This window comes from Malaclemys terrapin, chromosome 2, assembly GCF_027887155.1.
Source record: "Malaclemys terrapin pileata isolate rMalTer1 chromosome 2, rMalTer1.hap1, whole genome shotgun sequence".
Taxonomy (NCBI): domain Eukaryota; kingdom Metazoa; phylum Chordata; order Testudines; family Emydidae; genus Malaclemys; species Malaclemys terrapin.
Window position 1 is genome coordinate 137682772 of NC_071506.1, and position 18771 is coordinate 137701542.

Sequence of the window (18771 nt, forward strand, 5' to 3'; positions counted from 1 at the left end):
GAGCAGCTGAGCCAAGCCAAGCCTCGCTATGGAATTCAGAACTCCTTGGAACTCTGTCTCGGTGTACATGGGTGCCTGTGACTCACTGCACCTGACCCCAACTTGGGGAAGATGGAAGGCCTTATGGATTAGAGACCTGCCTTTAATGAGGCAGTCGCCACACCGCGATGGAGGTGACAGGGGTGACCAGTAACAAATGGCCTGGGATGTCTGGTGAGGAATAAGGTGTGTTACAGGCCAACCACTTCAGAAACCATAAGAATTGCACTTTGATTCCAGTTCTCCCATGGGTGTATCTCCCATTAAAATTAGAGGGAAGGCAGAATTGGGCCTCTTAACCTTCTCTCAATTTTAAAAGTAAAACTGGGAGGAAAAAGGACTCTTTGATGCACCTCTTCATTCAAATAGGTTTTGTGGCCATTTGGAAGACAACCAAAACTTAAACCACTTTCAAATGTAAAGCAATGGTGGGTGGATTTAATCTTTAAACAACAACAACAAAAAACCCCATGTGACTCTGAAAAGCACTGCAGACTGTATTAAAAACAACAGGCCCCCTTCACTCTGGGGTTATTTTCTTCAATACAATTCCTTTCAAAATGAATTTTTCAGTTCTGACTCTGTTCTGGGCTGTAGAATGAAGGCTTTGCCAACAGTGTTCCTAAGTCTACAGGCAATTAAGGTGAACTGCACTGTTGTATCAACAGAAGCTTTGTGAAATGCAAACTACGTTTAATGAGCATTTTCCTAGGCCCTTGACCTGTATCTTATTAGTTGAGGGAGTGCTTTATGGGGACTATAGGGCATATGGTCTCAAATTTGTTTTTAAAATAAATTGCTCTTAATTACTTTACGCTGCAAATATAATTTGCATTGACCTTTTCTGCTAATACAGATCACACTAGAAGTTGAATTGCTGAAATTGGTCTGTGCACTGACATTGCTAGGTAGATTATTTTATTAGCACTCACAAGTATGCTAGGTACTCCACAGAAAGCATGCTCGTGCCCTGTGCCACTTACAAGCTAAGGTCTTGATTGGAGCTGGTCTGAATCAGAAAGAAAAGTTAAAATTTTTCATGGCAGCAGATATTTCCCCACCCCCCCACCCCTGCAAATCGATCCATCTTGAAACATCTTGCTTCTATGACATTGAATAATTTCATTTCAGTCATGTTCAAACATAAAATATGAAATATAGTGCATACATATCATATTTAATGTATTAACAGGACATTATAGCAAAATACTACTTTTAAAAGTCAAAACAAAATTAATGGAAATGATAACATCAAAACAAAACCTTTTTACCTGACAAACAAAATGTTTCAACACTGTCAAAACAAAATGAAAAAGTCATAATGATTCCTTCTGAAACTTCCCCCCATCTAAATTTTTCTTGAAATCAACACATTCCCACAAAATGTTTTAATTTTCAGAAAACAGCATTTTCCATTTAAAAAAAATTATTTTAATCAGTTCTAGTCCTGATCCTACAGGTGGATCTGTGCACTCATGTGGAGTTCAGTGGGATTCTGTGCAGGCAAACTGGGCCACCAGCATAGATCCAGTTGCAGGACTGGGGCTACAGAAGTGAATCTGAGAGGCAAGTGAGAGAAGATTCTTTTGAAGTTTTTCCAATCACTCCTCTAGTACAGTTTCTAATTTACTTGGCATCGCATACAACTATGGAGAGACAAGTCATTCAGAACTGTTATTTTTCTTCCTTCCGCAGCCCACAAAACATAAAACCCATCAACACAAACACTGACCATTGTGAGAAAAATCTGTTCTTCCTCTGTCATTTCTATAGCTTCTGTTACTTCAATTGATGCCCAAAGAAATGGATGTAGCATATTTTTAGTAAGGGTTGGCCTATGCACAAACTTGCATCATAAGAACTAAATGGGTTTTAATTAATATTTTTGGTTATTTCGGTGCAAGTGTGTGTGGACAACAGACTCCGATTTCTAAATGAAAGTCTAGTATTATCCAGAGAGACGAGGGAGGTGAGGTAATATCTTTTATTATTATCTGCTCAAGAGAGATCAAAATACATTGCTTTTGTTCCAAAATAATAATGCCCACACCCAGACTTGCATGGAAAAGATGTTAGTTATTTCAGTGCAAGTTTGTGAGTAGACTGGCCCTAAGAAAAGCAGGTTGCCACACACAACTTCTCTGCTTCCATCCCACAGCACTCACTTAATGCCAGGATAAAAGGAATGGGTTGGGAAATGTAACAGCCTCCGTAAAAGAAGATAATAAAGATACTCATCTACTGCTGCAAACAAAGTGCTGAGACTTAGCAACTGTGAGGCTCCGCTGGTTACTGCAAGGCTGTTAACCTTTTAGAACTGTAGCACCTGAAGTCTTATTAATCCCGATAAAGTAACAAGGATCAACGTAACTAGAGTTGAAGTGTGCAGCTGTTCACTAGTGCATGGTCCTATTTCAGCCTCTAGCATAGAAAGAGCGGGGCATTTAATACATCTGAGGCCTGTTCTGCAGCTAATGTGGGAAATGTCTTTGTAGATCTCAGGGTATGTCTACCCAACAATCGGAGGCGTGACTGTGGCATGAGTTGACACACCTGAGCTGGCTTTGTCCTAGCTAGCTCAAAGAACAATAGCACTGTCCGTTCTGCCCTGGCTTCACTGCTATGGTTACCTCAGTTGGCCAGCTCAAAGCTAGCTTGGGTAAGCTGCCGTCACAACTGATTGCATTGTAGACACACGCGCCGTTGAGTTCTCACTGGAGAGGTGTCGATCTCAGGAAAACCACCTGAAAATCTATAGAATTTATCATTAAAGCCTATAGTTTTTAATAAGGAGGCTGAGCTTTGTGTAGGTTTTTTGTAACCATCCTACCAAATTATATAGCAGAGATACAATTCCTTATTGAATTTTATAGGCAGGACATGGGGGGGAAGGATGGCTTTGTGGTTAAGCGTGGCCCTGGGGCTCAGAAAATCTGGATTCCTCTCTTAGCTCTTCTATCGACTCCTTGTATGTCGTTGGGAAATCACTTTGGCCCCGATCTTGCAAAAGCTTAAGCACATGTTTAATTTGAAGCTTGTGGACAGTCTCACTGAATTAAAAATTAAGCATGTGTAAGTATTTGTAGGATTAGAGCATTGTCCTCTCTGACCTCAGTTCCCTATTTATGTTGTACTATATTTTTGTACAGTACCTAGCACTTGATGTCAGCAGGGCCTGTAGCACTCCCAGAATACAAATAACAGAGGATGCTCCAAAAGCCTACGCAAAGGTTCTCATCTTTTAAATTCAGTTGGGTTTTTCCATAGGGCATATCACTTCATAGCAAGGTAGACTAGATTACATATGCTGGGTGAGCCTAGAGCAGGTATTTTATGGTCATGTCCCTCACCGAGTTGGCTGCCACTCAAAAAGATGCACACAGCATGTGATCAAAGCAAACTGCAATCTAAAAAGAGCACATTCAGTGAGTTTTCATTTCCTTTTTATTGGACCAGATTGTTTCACCAGATTGTTTCAAAAGTTAATACATATGTGATAAAAAGAATGATAGATGTCAGCTGTCACTTCCGTAACGAAAGCTGTCCCCAGTGAAGTCGAATGGAAATGGGGCTTCACAATAAGAGCCATCTAAATCTGTGGTGAGAAGAAGGCTCACCCATTATCCTCTCTTCCCCTGTACATCAAAAAAAGAAATTAAACAACAGAGAAGTTTCTCCTTTCTCTCCAGGTTCATTCAAAGCTGTGCGTGGGATTTTCAGAAACACTGGCCTAACTCTGCTCACACCAAGCCAATGGTTAAATTCCCATGGACTTCAATGAGCGTTGGAGTTAGGCCAATTCTAAGTGTTTGAGGTAATCCCCCTCAGTGTCAAAGGGCATGTCTGTGCTGCAATCAGCGGGGTGACAGAAACCACATGGACATACCTGAGCTAGCTTTGATCTAGCTCGCTCAAATAACAATAGCAGTGAAGCCGCAGCCGCACGGACTGTCAAAGCCCTCCTGGGACTTTGGGTACGTAGTTGAACCACTTTGCCCTGCTATAACCTTGCAGTGCCTCCATTTTCTCTCTCTCTCTCTCTAAAATAGTGATAATACTCATCTCAATGACGTATTGTGGGAGTTTAGAGCTAAGACACAACTGTTAAATATGGAACTGAATTTTTAATCCACCCTTAAACCCAAATTTGAGTGTGAGGTGATCCAAGGTTCTGGTTCAGGTTCCTCTCTTATGAACACATCTGAGTACCATGGGATCCTTAAAGACCTGTACTTAGATGATAAGTTCTTTGTTGCAGGGACCTTTTTTTTTTCTTTGTTTGTACAGCGCCTAGCACAAAGGATCCTGGTCCATGACTGGGGCTGTTAGGCACTATGATAATACAAATAATAAATAATAAGTGGTGGGACCTCAGTTTTACTTCTTGTCTGACAGATGGGCACCTCCAGTGGCATGGCACCCACTAACACCAGACTGAAGTGTTGATGCAGAATAGAATCCCAAAATAGAACTTAAGTGAAAAGTTTCCCTTATAGAAAAAACTTCCACAGCTACCCTGCATTTATGGATCCTGCCATATGTTTTTAACATGTGTGTGCTTTACTGTAAAGTGCATTCTTTCAACTATTGATGTCGCTAAGCCAAGAATTCTTGGATTTTATTATGATTTTTCAGGGTGGGGGGCGGGAAGAATCTATTAGGAAATGCCTCCAGTATGTTTTCTATAAGATTTCCTTTTAATAGAGCAAATTTATGTTTTACAATATATTCCAGTGTTTGTTTTCATTGTCCTTCCACTGCCAACAACACTCTGCAGCATTTTCTGGCTTTGCTGGACTCTTTGGCAGTGAAAATATGGTTTCATCCCACATCTGCCTTGCTCTCTCTACCAACATATTTGTTTCAAAGTCTGGACATCAGAGTCCTACCATGTAAAATCTGCAGCACATTAGAAGCTAATTTTTTTTAAAAAATTATTTGGTATCATAGCAAGACATTTAAAAATAAAAGACCACTCCAAGCATAGATGGTGCATCTCAACAGTTGTCAAGGAGTAAATTACACAAGTTTTACACCTAGGCTAGTGTTTGGCAGAGGTTTTTACAGCTGTCTCAGCAGTCTGGATTCGCTCAATCACTCAGGACTCATGTAGATTTAGACAAAAGGCTGATCACTCTTATTTTTAATATGTTTTGTGTTGGAGTACACAGTGCACAGTATTTATAGGCTGAGAATATCAGTAAATTGGTAAAATAAAACATTATATATTTCAGAAGTTGTAGTCACAAACTCTAGATTCAATCTTTTGAAGTTTGTAAAAATTAAAACCAACATTTTTCAAGGTTGAATTTTTGGTGGGTACATCAGATCAGATCCTGAAATCCTCACTGAGACAAAACAGAACTTCAGTAAGAGTAATGGCCTCAGTAAGGACGTGAAGATTTCACATACATAATCTTTCCAAATTTTTTATTTATTTTTTTATTATGAGATACAGTATAACATCTGGCAACTTAAGATGCCTAGCACAAAACCAAATGTGATAATGTAGCAGGGTACTTACAGGCAATTGCAAAAGAAAAATCTAAAAACAAATTGTGGTTAACAGACAAGTATAAAAAGCTCTAATTTTTCTTTGTTTTGTAGCAATCAGACTGTAGGCTATTGTTAATGAAAAGATGCTTTTGTGAGCTACAGGCAGCAAAGAAGTGATGGGAGCTAAGAACAATGAGAGCCTAAAGATTTCCTGAGTCTGTTTCTTCTGTGCTTCCGTGGCAGCTAATGCAATGGGGGGACAGTGGGAGGGGGGGGTATCTTTTCTGGAGTGCCCAGCACTCAGTAGCTACCTGTGAGAGCACAATGGGTGATATTCTGTGCTGTGCCTCTAACAGTGAAGCTAAGAACACAAAGCCTAGAGAGTGAGCGGGGTGGGCTATGGTGGCTTTAAGCCAACTTTGTGCCCTTCTGATCCGGGGCTACTGCAGGGATCATAGGGTTCCCCAGCATACATTAGAGAGTTTAGTTGGGATCCCGTGAAAGGTTTGGGGAGATTTTTCTTTTGCCTGAGCTGTCTCTCTCCATCTCTCTGTGTTTGGGGGATTGGGATGCCAGTTTTCTAGCAATTATTTCTAAATTCCCCAAATAGATTTGAGAAGCCTTCCTGATCTGATTTTTCATTGGTTGAGCTCACACTGCTGACAATAACATTGTGATCGGTGATCAGCCAGCCAATGAATGACAGCTACTTAAATAAACACCTGGATAACAGAGCCTCCAGAACCCTCTAGTTCAACCTGATGTCACGAGAGGCCTCCTTAAGAAGTTGTAATCTTGGTCATTTTTTAAAAAACTGTCTGGCTCTTAGACCAAAAACATCTCAACTGGACTCCAGCCAAAGCGAATTGCCTTTTTGCTGATCCCAAAGCCTGATGATAGAAGACAGGAATGGCATAGAAACACTGGCTTATCTCAGGAAGCTAAGAGCTTATCCCTCAAATTAAATCTGGAAGCAATGAGACATGTCATGTTCAATTTTGATCGTTGCAGTGAGTTAGATAGTGCAGAAGTTCTCAGAGTGGGATTTGCAAACAGGTGTCAGGGGGCTGCAATTACTCTGTCCTTCCCATACTGCTAAATGGGAGAGGGGTTCCAGCTAGATGGGAGGGGAATCCTTAGGGGGGAGATAGGGTTCTGATATGGAAAAGATTGAAAACCCACTGGGTTACTGTGGGTGTGCACCATTGCCATCTACTGATTGGTTTCAGAACTGCCCAACTCTGTGATCTAGTCCCTACACTGCTAATAGCTAATGCACTACTGGAAGGTGGTGAGATACTATGCTGATGAGCACTGTCTAAGAACCGATATAGAATAGAAGAGAAGAGCTAATGAGCTTCACCTTTAGCTCCATCTTTTGGAGCAGGAGAATCTGAGTTCTATTCCCAGTCCTCCCAATCAATTCTCAGTGGTCATGACATGTAGTAGGATGACAACTGCAAAATCCTATGTGGCTACAGACCATTTAACTGGTATTTTGAGCTGCTTCTGAGCCAGAGTAACCTTTCACCTCAAAAAAGCCACTCATCTAGACATGATGGATAAATCAGCTGTGGGACTGGGTGTCTCAAGGCCTTGGTCATAGTGGTCAAACACCTCCCCGCTCTATGGTTAAATCTGGCTACCGTCCGGCTGCTGTTCAGAGGTCTATAAGAAATGAACTGGTAGTCTCAGTCCATTGCAGAGTAGGCAGATGTCCACATCACTCAATAAACCAGCTCTGATTGGTCCACTGAGAGGCCAAGAACTCTTTTCCTGCCCCTGGAGGTGGATCCTCTTGCATAGCTGCTACACATGTCCTCTGAATAAAGAGATGCCTTCCTTCTGCAGGGCTATGAGGGCGTCAGCTTCCACTAGCACTGAAGTGGTTGAGTGATGATGTGGGTGAGAGGAGGAGGGAAGGTGTTGGGGGGGGGAATGGGGGGCTGGGAAATTATGCTTTGTAAGTAAAAATAAACTCAGTTTGCAAGAGCCTATCAGGGTAATTACTGGGCACAAAGGACCGCGTGCACTCATACCAAAGCAGGATGCTTTGTAGGTGCTGGGGAGGGAGGAGTTTGTATTTAGCTCCTGCTGCAGCTCACATTCTCTTTGCCTCTCCCCCTTGCAGTCTGATGGGACCATCCTGGCCATCGCCTTGTTGATCCTCTTTCTTCTCCTGATGCTGGCTCTGCTCTGGTGGTTCTGGCCTCTCTGCTGCACAGTGGTAAGTCCCCACTTCCACCCCAGTCTGTCTGTAGCAGTAACTGCGCTGTCAGGGGCATGGTGTGAAAGAATAGCAGAGGCGCTGGCATGGTCAACAGACATAGAAAGCTGACAAGCAGTAGCCTCTGATAACCAAACTGCAAACCAAGAGACACTGCTGTGGATTCAAGCCCAGTGATAATTTAGTGTGCATCCGGGGCAGTGAGGGGGAGGATTTTTATTACCGGGAATAAAAGTATTTCTGAGAGACAAGCTCATTTCTAAACACTTAAGTTCATCTTGGCATATTTTTTAATTAAATAGGAATGACCCAGGCAACATATCAAGCCAAATTCATCCCTGGAATAAGTCCACTGGACTTGTTCCAGGGATTCATCTGGCCCACTGTCTCCTTTGGCATCCACCCATATAAAAGCAACATTGTTTCCAAATGTATCCATGCTTATGGGATTCTGGGATGAAGTGTGCAATTCATCACTCTATTTACAGTAGATGCAAAGGTCACTCAGTGCATCAGAACAGTAAATAGGTCATGGAGTTACAATAGAGGCAAAACTCCCCTTGACATCAGTGGGAGTTATGGGCATGGGAAGGCTTAGGGTGAGGCACTAACATAGGAAAGGGTTTCAGGAGATGCATACAGGAGCAGGTTCAGAGATGAATGAAACTAGCCCAGGATGCTCTGCTGAATCGACATTTCTACCTATGTGCACTTTGAGAGAACGATGGAAGATGAAATGCCAACTACAGTAGAATGACCTTACAAGCCAGGTTTCCAAAGGAGGATCTATTTGAAAAACACCACAGATGACATTCTGTTGGAATGGAAATCAGTGGGAGTTTTGCCATTTAATCCAGCGGGACTAGGATTCCACTGCACATTTGCACATGCAAAGTGGATAATTGAAAGTGCAAATGGACAGCTAGGTGCATTATGTGTGCAATGGTTGTTTGTGCACACAAGAGGCTAGCTGTGCTGAGTACAAACCCGCCTGGATGCTGGGGGTACATACTCAGGGCAGCTAGCCACCGCTATTGCCCATTGCTACACCACTAGGGTGTGAAGCACTGGAATGGGTTACCTAGGGAGGTGGTGGAATCTCCTTCCTTAGAGGTTTTTAAGGTCAGGCTTGACAAAGCCCTGGCTGGGAGGATTTATTTGGTGTTGGTCCTGCTTTGAGCACAGGGGGTTGGACTAGATGACCTCCTGAGGTCCCTTCCAACCCTGATATTCTATGATTCTACTATTTTTAGCACAGTTGCTCAATGAGTCCGTGCGCAAGTTTGTCTACACGAGCTGGGAATCATAGCCCTGGCTCCTAGTGTAGACATAGCCTGAACCTGACCCCACTCTCGGCATGTGAATCCTTCTAATTTCTGTGCCAGAGCTTCTTTCAGTACAGGGGCGAGGACAGTATTTAAATGAGGTGCTGGGCCACACCTCTAACATCTTACACCAGTCTCGGCTTTACCGCAGCTTTCTGGAAGGCTGTGTGGAAGAATCCAGCAATTTGCTTGGTTCTCAGTCTGGACTGCAGCCAGCCAAAGTGTTTGGAACCAGAAGTTGGAGGGGGGAAAAAACAGGAAATATGCTAGAAAGATGCAAGAAGCACTGTTAAACTTGAGGGAAAGGAGGAAACACAGAGTGTGAGTCTACAGTAACCCTGAAGAGCCATAAAATTATATTTTACACCCACTCCCTCCAACTTGTCAGTCATGAATAACAAAAAGTTATACGTACTCTGACACTCATCTATTCCCACGTGGATCTGTAAAATTAGGCTCAATTCCTCTCCAGTTAAGATGATTAAAAAAAAATACAAACAATCTAGTGAAAGACCTGACAACAGGGCCGGCGCTTCCACTAGGCGACCCTAGGTGGTCCCCCAAGGCAGCAGGATTTGGGGGGCGGCATTTTGCTGCCCTCGACGCAAATTCAGCGGTGGGGGGGGGGTTGTCCTTCAGCTCCGGGTCTTCAGCGGAAATTCGGCGGTGGGTCCTTCACTCGCTCCAGGACCCACTGCCGAAGTGCCCCGAAGATGCGGACCCCCGCTGCCAAATGCTCAGAGGAGGAGCGCTGCAGCCTAAGGCAGCAAAAACCCTGGCGCCGCTCCTGCCTGACAGGGATATTAACATGGAGAGAGACATTCTCTTAGTACCCCATCCTCCAGTCCTCACTCAGAGCAAGATTCTAATACTCTGGGCCAAAGGCCAAATCCTCACCTGGTGTAAATTGATATAGTTTCATTGATGCCAATGGAGCTGTGCTGATTTACGCCAGATGAGTATCTTATCTTGTTGCTCACACCGGATAGTGTCTTATTCCACGAGCGGTCCCACTGTAGTTGGTAGAGGTATGTCTACACAGCAATGATAAGAGTCCCACAACACCAAGTCTCAAAGCCCAGGTCAGCTGACCAGCTCACAGGGTTCAAGCTGTGGGGCTTGAAATAGCATTGTAGACGTTTCAAGCTCAGCCTCTGAAACCCCGCGATTGGGGAGGATCTCAGAGCCGAGGCTCCAGCTTAAGCCCCAGTATCTACACTGCCATTTTTAGCCTTGCAGTCTGAGCCCCATGACCCATCAGCTGTCCCGGGCTTTGGGACTTGCTGCCGTGTAGACATACCCTAGGACCCACATGGCTTTCAGTGCTGGCGGCATGAGTGAGGGCCTCAGAATCTGGCCCTCAGTTCTTACCCTCTCTGAAGTCAGTATGAGTTTTGACTGAGAGAAATGAAAGATCTGTCCCTAAGTTTCCATCCCTGCTTCCCTACAGTAGATCCTAAAGGACTCAACAATGACAATTTCTTTCTTTGACACAATTCCATCATCTGTGGCTTTTCCTCTCCCTCAGGGACAATAAAGTTACAAACCATTGTAATATTCCATGGGGGAAACTAGCCTTGGCTTGACTACAAGAAGTGCTCCAGGGTAGATCAAGCTTAGCTAAGGTCGCTAAGTCTGACCTAACTCCTTTTTCCTAGTAGAGATTCAGGGTAACACCTTATAGCTAATTGAGTTGTACCCTTGCTAGGCCTAACACCTAGGCAGGAGCCTAGGTTACAACCAAACCAGCTAATATCAAGCCACAGGTGTAACCTTGCATCTCTACTTGAAAAAAGGTGACATTTAGGTCATGCTAACTAAACCCAAGCTAAATCAAGACCAGGACAATGAGATTACACACATTCTTTCCACCACAGAGAGGGCTGCGGAGGGTGTGGGAGTGTACTAAGGCAATGAAACACCAAGCACATAAACTGGAATGAAAAGAAAAATTGCCACTCTGGGGATTGTATAAGAGTCAAACATGCAGCTAATCAAGGAAATAATAGCCAGGAACAGTGCACTGCTTGCAGTAGGCCGCATTCTGTTTTTGGTTATACCAGAGTGAGTCTGCGAGTAATTCCACTGGAGTTATTCCAGATTTATGCCCGAATAAATGAGAACAGAATCTGGCCCTGTGTGAGCAAAGATGGTGAGAAGCAGAGAAAGGACATTCCTTCAGCTTGTTTCCTTGTTGCAGTCCCTGCATTCCTGCTAGGGGATATAAAATAATGTGGACCTACTGAACACAGAGGGAGGTTAAACCAATTTATTTTATCTAGCACCCACCTTTCCTCCAGGTGTCCCACAGCACTTTACTGACATTAACTCTACTAATAGCCCCATCAGTCAGGCAAGGGTTATCCAGACACAGAGAGGCCAAATTATCAAACATGCCTATTAATTCTTGGGTGTCCAATTTTGACACATCTTATAGGGGCCTGGTTTTCAGAAAATGTTGAGCACCTGTCCTCTGAAAATCAGACCCTTATGATTTGCTTTCAGTTGGGCACCCAAAAATGGAATTGCCCCAAAGTTTAGGCCCAGGAATCCCGACTCTCAGTTTCCTCAACCACTCTGTAACTGACTGAATATATTGGAGGTACTATTCTTTTTTTGCCTCAGTTAAACTGAAAAATTCTCCACCTTCCTCCACACCCCCCCCGCCACCCCTTATCTTTTCGCTGGTCATAGAATCATAAAATGTAGGGCTGGAAGGGACCTCGAGAGGTCATCAAGTCCAGCTCCTTGTGATGAGGCAGGACCAGGTAAACCTAGACCATCCCTGACAGGGGTCTGTCCAGCCTGTTCTTAAAAACCTCCAATGATGGGGATTCCACAGCCTCCCTTGGAAACCTGTTCCAGAGCTTAACCACCCGTAGAGTTAGAAAGTTTTTTTCCTAATATCTAACCTAAATCTCCCTTGCTGCAGATTATGATAATTAGTTCTTGCCTACCTTCAGTGGACATGGAGAACAATTGATCACAGTCCTCTTTATAAGAGTTCTTAACGTATTTGAAGACTGTTGTTAGGTTCCCCTCCTCAGTCTTCTTTTCTCAAGATTATCATAGAATCATAGATTATAGGACTGGAAGGGACCTCGAGAGGTCATCGAGTCCAGTCCCCTGCCCGCATGGCAGGACCAAATACTGTCTAGACCATCCCTGATAGACATTTATCTAACCTACTCTTAAATATCTCCAGAGACGGAGATTCCACAACCTCCCTAGGCAATTTGTTCCAGTGTTTAACCACCCTGACAGTTAGGAACTTTTTCCTAATGTCCAACCTAGACCTCCCTTGCTGCAGTTTATTACATGTGCCCATTTTTTTAAGCCTTTCCTTATAGGTCAGTTTTTCTAAACCTTTTATCACTTTTTGTTGGTCTCCTCTGGACTCTCTCCAATTTGTCCACATCTTTCCTAAAGTGTGGAGCCCAGAACTGAACACAGTACTCCAGATGAGGTCTTACCAATGCTGAGTAGAGCAGGACAGCTACCTCCTGTGTCTTACATATGGCATTTCTGTTAATGCACACCGGAATGATATCAGTCTTTTTTGCAATTGTATCAGCTCTCAGATCTGCAGGAGGAGGTTGGTTCTCCCCGTCTAATGAGAAATATTGCTTTAAAACTGTATCCTTCCTTAGGCAGTTGGATCATAGCAAGGCTTGCTGGATCTGACAACTTTTTTGTTTTGTTTCTGCAAATGGATTTCACTTAGATATTCATTCTGAAGAAAATGGGTTAGACATTTGGGGGCAACACCCATTGAACCTGGCCCAATTTATCTGCCTAATCGGTTCAGAAAATCAGCCTAGGAAAAGGGAGTGCCCTTTGCAGATTCTGGAATGTCATTTGCATTCCTTGTGGAATTGCATGTCAGCTCCATTCATCTGCAAACTGCATCACAAGCCAAGATGGGGTTAATTAATGGAAGGTTTTGGTTCTTAATCCAGGGGGTCTAGTCTCCCCTAAACACATGGAGGAGTTTGGCATGAACCACAATTAATATTAAACAAAGTTAGCCACATGTCTGTTTTTGCATGTCAACATGAGAATAAAAGCCAGACACAGTTTCAGATCTGAAAATAGACAGTGTTTCCCACCCCAAATTTTAGAGAGGTTCATATTAAGATGCCTGGATTTCCTCCCACCCTCATGGAATTGGTCAGATTTAAATTTGGACTAATTGGCTTCCTTGCTGGGACTGATTTCCAGTAAGGTCCAGTTGTTTTTCCCCTCCTCTGAGAGTTTGGAGAAGGCTCTAGTTAAGGTAACGGAGTGGGGCAGCTTTCTGAACCTCAGGTTTCTACTCTGATTGAAACCTTAGAACCACAGCCACAGATTTTCAAAAGTGTCTAGTGATTTGGGTCCCCAATTTAAGACATCTCAAAGGGGCCTGACTTTTCAGAAATAGCACAGCACCCACTCTGAGGCCCCTGAACATGAACACCCAAAAACTGAAGGCACATCCATGCTGAGAACACCTGGCATAGACATTAAAACTGAAATATACCTGCTAGGTCTTGATGCCCAATCCATCTCCTCTAACTCCACCAGTGCAGATTGGTCCCCACAGTCCATTCTCTGGTGCTCTGCCCTGTCTAGCTTTAAATGTCTTGAACCACTGGGCTTCCACCAGTTTGAAAATAATAATAAAAATTAGGGGTTTTACAGTGACTACAATGTATTAGTGTTCTATGACTTTCTGTATGAATAAGGGTCAAATTCCCCCTCAGGTAATACCATTCTCCTTTCCTAAATTACTGCTGTACTTTCAGCTAGATACAGCCTTCTTCATTTCCTGCCTTAAACTGTTTGTGAAGCTATGAAATATCTGTTGCGTTCCATCCAAGAGGCAGCAGTAAATGATGTGATGCCTCTTTATCACTTATTTATCACATAGCGCTGTAAGGAGTTAGTATGTACAGCATTCCAAGCAGGTGGAGATCCTACTCAGCTTCTAACACCGTGAAGACACACTGGATAGGATTCAGGTTTACCCTCAGTTCCTGGAGTTCGCCTTTATTGCTAACCGAAATAACAATGATGCAACTCACATCTCTTCCAGAGCGCGGATAATTGTAGTGGGGTGTTTTTTCCTGTAGGACCTCCTCTGTCCTAGTCCTGATTCCCTCTGCCTCAGCAACTCAGCGCCTGATTCTCCATCTTCTCTGAGCCATTTACACCTGTGCAAAATTGGTGTAAAAATTGGATTGAATGGGATTTTACACCCACTCCCCCTAGGCAGAGGAGAATCAGACACTCAAGCTCTTTTGTACTTCTAGGTTGTATCTGATCGTGCTTACCTGCTCTAACAGAGGGCGGGTCAGCAGAAAGAGCTGCATTTCTCTGCATGGTGCTAGCACCTGACATCAGGGTGAGTCAGGAAAGAGAGCTTTGCATCCGTCAGTTTACAAGCATGTTGAGAACATTTGGTGAAAGATGGTATAAAGACAAAGAATCAGTTTATTGCCCTGAATTTTCACAGCTAAATGTGCAAACGGCCTGAGAACAAATCTCAAAGCTTCTTCCTGTGCCAAGAAAAGCCAATGACCACACTCTCCACCCACCCTTGCTACCTTTCAAACAAAACGGCCATAAGGAAGCATTATCATAACATGATGATGCAGCAGAAGCCCTCAGGTGTCTATGGGCTAACTAGCTAATATGGTCGATGAACGATGGTCATTTCTCCCCATCAAGACACAGGGTCCATAGGAGCAAGTGACACCAAGAAAGAAGAAATAGCCTGGGGTTATAAAAACAATTACAACACACATGAACAAACACTTCAGCTTTGCCAAGCTAAACTAGGCTAAGCGTTTTGCTTGGCCAGGCACTCTCCCAGCTGATTGCATTCTGCAGGCCCATGTGGCACACGCTGATAGAGAGAGAGGGAGAGAGAGCTACACTTCACAGCCCTGTACAAACCACAGCAGGCTTGATCCTCCTGTCCCAACACACCGAATTCGCACCCATCAACTACACTGGAGCTCTGTTTCTTCTCTGTATTGGGAAGTCACTTTATGCTTGTGCAAAGTGAGCAGGTGTAAAACACTGCCCCTCTGATTTGGTACCACTTTACATCCATTTTGTGTGTGTGTGTGTGTCTGTCTGTCTGTCTGTCTGTGCACACGAGGTGTATGTGTGTGAGCAAGAGAGAGAGACTACATATAGCTCAAACCCATCTCTCTGGATTTCCAGCCCAATCTGAAGTCCCAACAGTTTTCGATAACTTCAGCTATGCAGATAAATGTTTGGATACTTAGCCAAACCTCCCGGGCCTGTTTGTCCGCAGACATATACCATTGCAAACCAGGAGTAGCTCCACTGAACTCAACGGGCTCACACAGTATAAACAATGTGTGAGACAAGCCTAAGGCATCTTTCAGGGGTCATGAAAAGCCTCAAATTTTGGACCCTGATCTGAACTTCCACAGGTTGGATCTGGGGTTTTGGGTCTGCGTCAGAGCTTCAACCCACCACTGTGGCCAGAAACCCAAATATTTCTGATAACGGGGCTAGAAAAGCCTCCACTGTGGACTTTGGAACTTCTGCATGCACGGACAGCGTTTGTGCTGTTAAAAGCCATTTTCCGGAGGTCTTGTCGTCTTCACGTTCTTAAAACAAAGAGCACCACGTTGAATAAACCATCTTGCTTAAACCCATAATTCCATCTCCAGAAAGCAAGGTTCTATTTGATATGGGCTCCTTCTCACCCATTAGAAGCTGAACTCCTTCACCAAGGCACTGGGTTGGTTTAACCCCCTTGGCAAACTATGCAGTGCCCTTTGATATACTCAGAGCCTGTTTGTCTGAGACATTCAAAAATGCTGACTAATGAAACCCATGGTCCTAGACCTGCCAGAGAATAAAGACACTCAGGTTAAGCAAGCACACTCCTCTGCGATCTTGTGCCTTTGTGCCTTGGATCCCTTGCAGGATTGGAAATCTGCATATTTGTTCTTTCTCTTTGTCCTCCCTGAGCCATTTAGCAAACCTGGAAATTCCTACAGCTTGCGGTGTTTTACGAGCTGTGGAGAAATAATAAAAGGAAGAACCCATTCTCCTTGAGTATGCTTCTAATACAAATAACAAGTCTAACTTGATAAATACACATGAAAGCCCGCATGGTCAAGTGGATTGTGCAGTTGATAGGTACTCATGGGAATTGAGTTATATTCACAGCTGTCACTGACCTTGGGGAAATCATTCTCCTAATCTATTCTTATCTATATAGGTTCTTATATCATCCTTATCACCATAGTATCTGAGCACCTTCCAGTTGTGCATTAAGTGACATGATTATCATCTGTTGACAGTTCATTCTTTCTCATCCTCTCCCCAGAAGGCAGAATTGTTTGTGGAGTATAGTGATTTGTTTTGGTAGGGTTTTTTGGGGAAGAGGGGGGAATTTTATATATAATACACACACACATCCACACTGCTCTGTGTTTATGTTAGAGAAGGCAAGTCAAAGAAGTGCGCCTGGTACTTGCAGTGGAAGGTGTTACGATCAGATGTTTGTCTGCCTTTTTTCCCCCTCCTACCTTTTGCCCATCTTGTTTCTTTAGATTATAATCTCTTAATGGTGGGAACAGTCTCTCATTATGTGTTTTTTACAGTGCCTAGCATGGTTATGACACCTAATACACATAAAAATAATACATGATCACACTTTGCACTTTTACTGACAAATTCATCCATCTCCTTACATGGTTCCCATCACTGCAGTATCTCATAGTCATTGATGCATTGATCCTCAACACCTTTATGAAGTAGGGAAGCATTATCTCTCCCATTTTACAGATGGGGAAACTGATACACAGAGAGCCAATTGAACCTGGTTCATTCATGATTATTTTAAGGCCCCTTTGCCTGCTCCCAGAGTGGGACAAAGGGAACTTAATGTAACAAAGAATCAGGCCCTAAGGCCTAAAGGTATTTAGGCCTCTAATTCCCATTGAAATCAACTGGAGTTAGGGTCCCAAATATCTTTACAAATCTGGCCCTAAGTGCTTTTCCAAAGGTCCCCTGATACAGAATTCCATAGCATGGCTCACAAAAAAACTACAGAAGGGGGGATCTCATTCTTTATTCAATTTCTATAGAGCCCCATTTATTTACATTCCTTATATGACTTTTCCATAGGGGATCAGGGAGGGTGAGAGGAAAGTTCCTGGCTGTTGGACAGGGTGGGATTCCTGGAAAGACTCGCCACTTCCTACGTAACCTAACTCCTAATGCTCAGAATGGGAACATGCATGAGGGGCTGCAGGGAGGCGGAAGAACCCAGACGGTAGCCAAGGAGTGCAGGAATGTGAGGCTGCTTCAAAGGAAGGCATGTTATTGTGCGCAGTAGGGGCCCAGGGAGATGGGAAGGGAGGGGAGTCTTGTTTCTCAATGACAGGCCAATACAAAGGGTGTTAGTGCTGGGCAACTGTGGTGTAACCTTGTTCCCTGGCTCAGTTATATTCATAATACAATCTAAATGGTGCTCCAAGCAACAGCTTTACTCCATATTTGGTTCCAATTAATCATTTCATCAGATTCTCGTCCAAGAAGTTTTCCAGGATTTTTTCTTGTTGCTTTCCATGCAAACCCTAATGATTTAGGTGTAGTTGTGCTGAGAGAAATCTGGCTTGTTTATCAGGATAACAGAGTGAATTTATAATCCTGCTAGTCCTGAACTTTTTAACCCTGCTCAGCAATCAGTGCTCATCTCATATTCTCTCTTTATGGTCTGGATCTGTGTGATAGCAGAATGCCATCAACATACAGTGTAAACAATACAGCAACACACCGTGCAACCAATATGAGGAGCAATTAGAGTACAACCAAAATACAGCGCAAACAGTACATCGTGAATTTAGAATACAGTTGACATACAAAACAATATACAATGCAATCAGAATACAATCAACATGCAAAGCAAACAATACAGTAACACACTGCAAACTATATAGAGCAACCAAAATACAGTCAACACACTGCAATCAATATACAATTCAACATGAACACAATCAGGACAGTGCAAACAAGATAAGTACAAACAGAATGCAATCAACACACAATGTACACCGGGGTCGGCAACCTTTCAGAAGTAATGTGCCAAGTTTTCCTTTATTCACTCTAACTTAAGGTTTCGCGTGCCAGTAATACATTTTAACATTTTTAGAAGGTCTCTTTCTATTTCTATAATATATAACTAAACTATTGTTGTACGTAAAGTAAATAAGGTTTTTAAAATGTTTAAGAAGCTTCATTTAAACTTAAATTAAAATGCAGAGCCCGCTGTACTGGTGGCCAGGACCCAGGCAGTGTGAGTGCCACTGAAAATCAGCTTGCGTGCTGCCTTTGGCACGTGTGCCATAGGTTGCCTACCCCGGTGTACACTATACAACAACATAAAGTTGAAACACGCTGTGCAAACAATATGTAGACCACCCAGAGTACAGCCAACACACAGTGCAAACAATTCAGCAATGTGCAGAACAAGAGGAATAGATGGAGCAACCAGAATATAACTATTACCCAGTATCAAGCTTTCCCTTGCAAGACAATTGACCGGATAAGCTATAGGTCCTTCTCATCTTTAACTCTTGTATTATGCTAAAGAAGAGTAGTGTAGATGACTGAGCACTATCTTGTTGCTTTAGGATTGTTTGATTTGCTACC

The 18771-nt window shown here is 43.3% G+C and overlaps 1 protein-coding gene across 1 annotated transcript in view; it reads left to right on the plus strand.

The window, feature by feature from the left end:
- The window catches only part of ANTXR1 (ANTXR cell adhesion molecule 1), a 181850-nt gene that overhangs the window by 85002 nt on the left and 78077 nt on the right, over positions 1–18771 (plus strand). The window contains exon 13 of the mRNA XM_054019546.1: positions 7667–7762. Coding sequence (XP_053875521.1) covers positions 7667–7762 — 96 coding nt within the window. The remainder of the gene's footprint in view (positions 1–7666; positions 7763–18771) is intronic.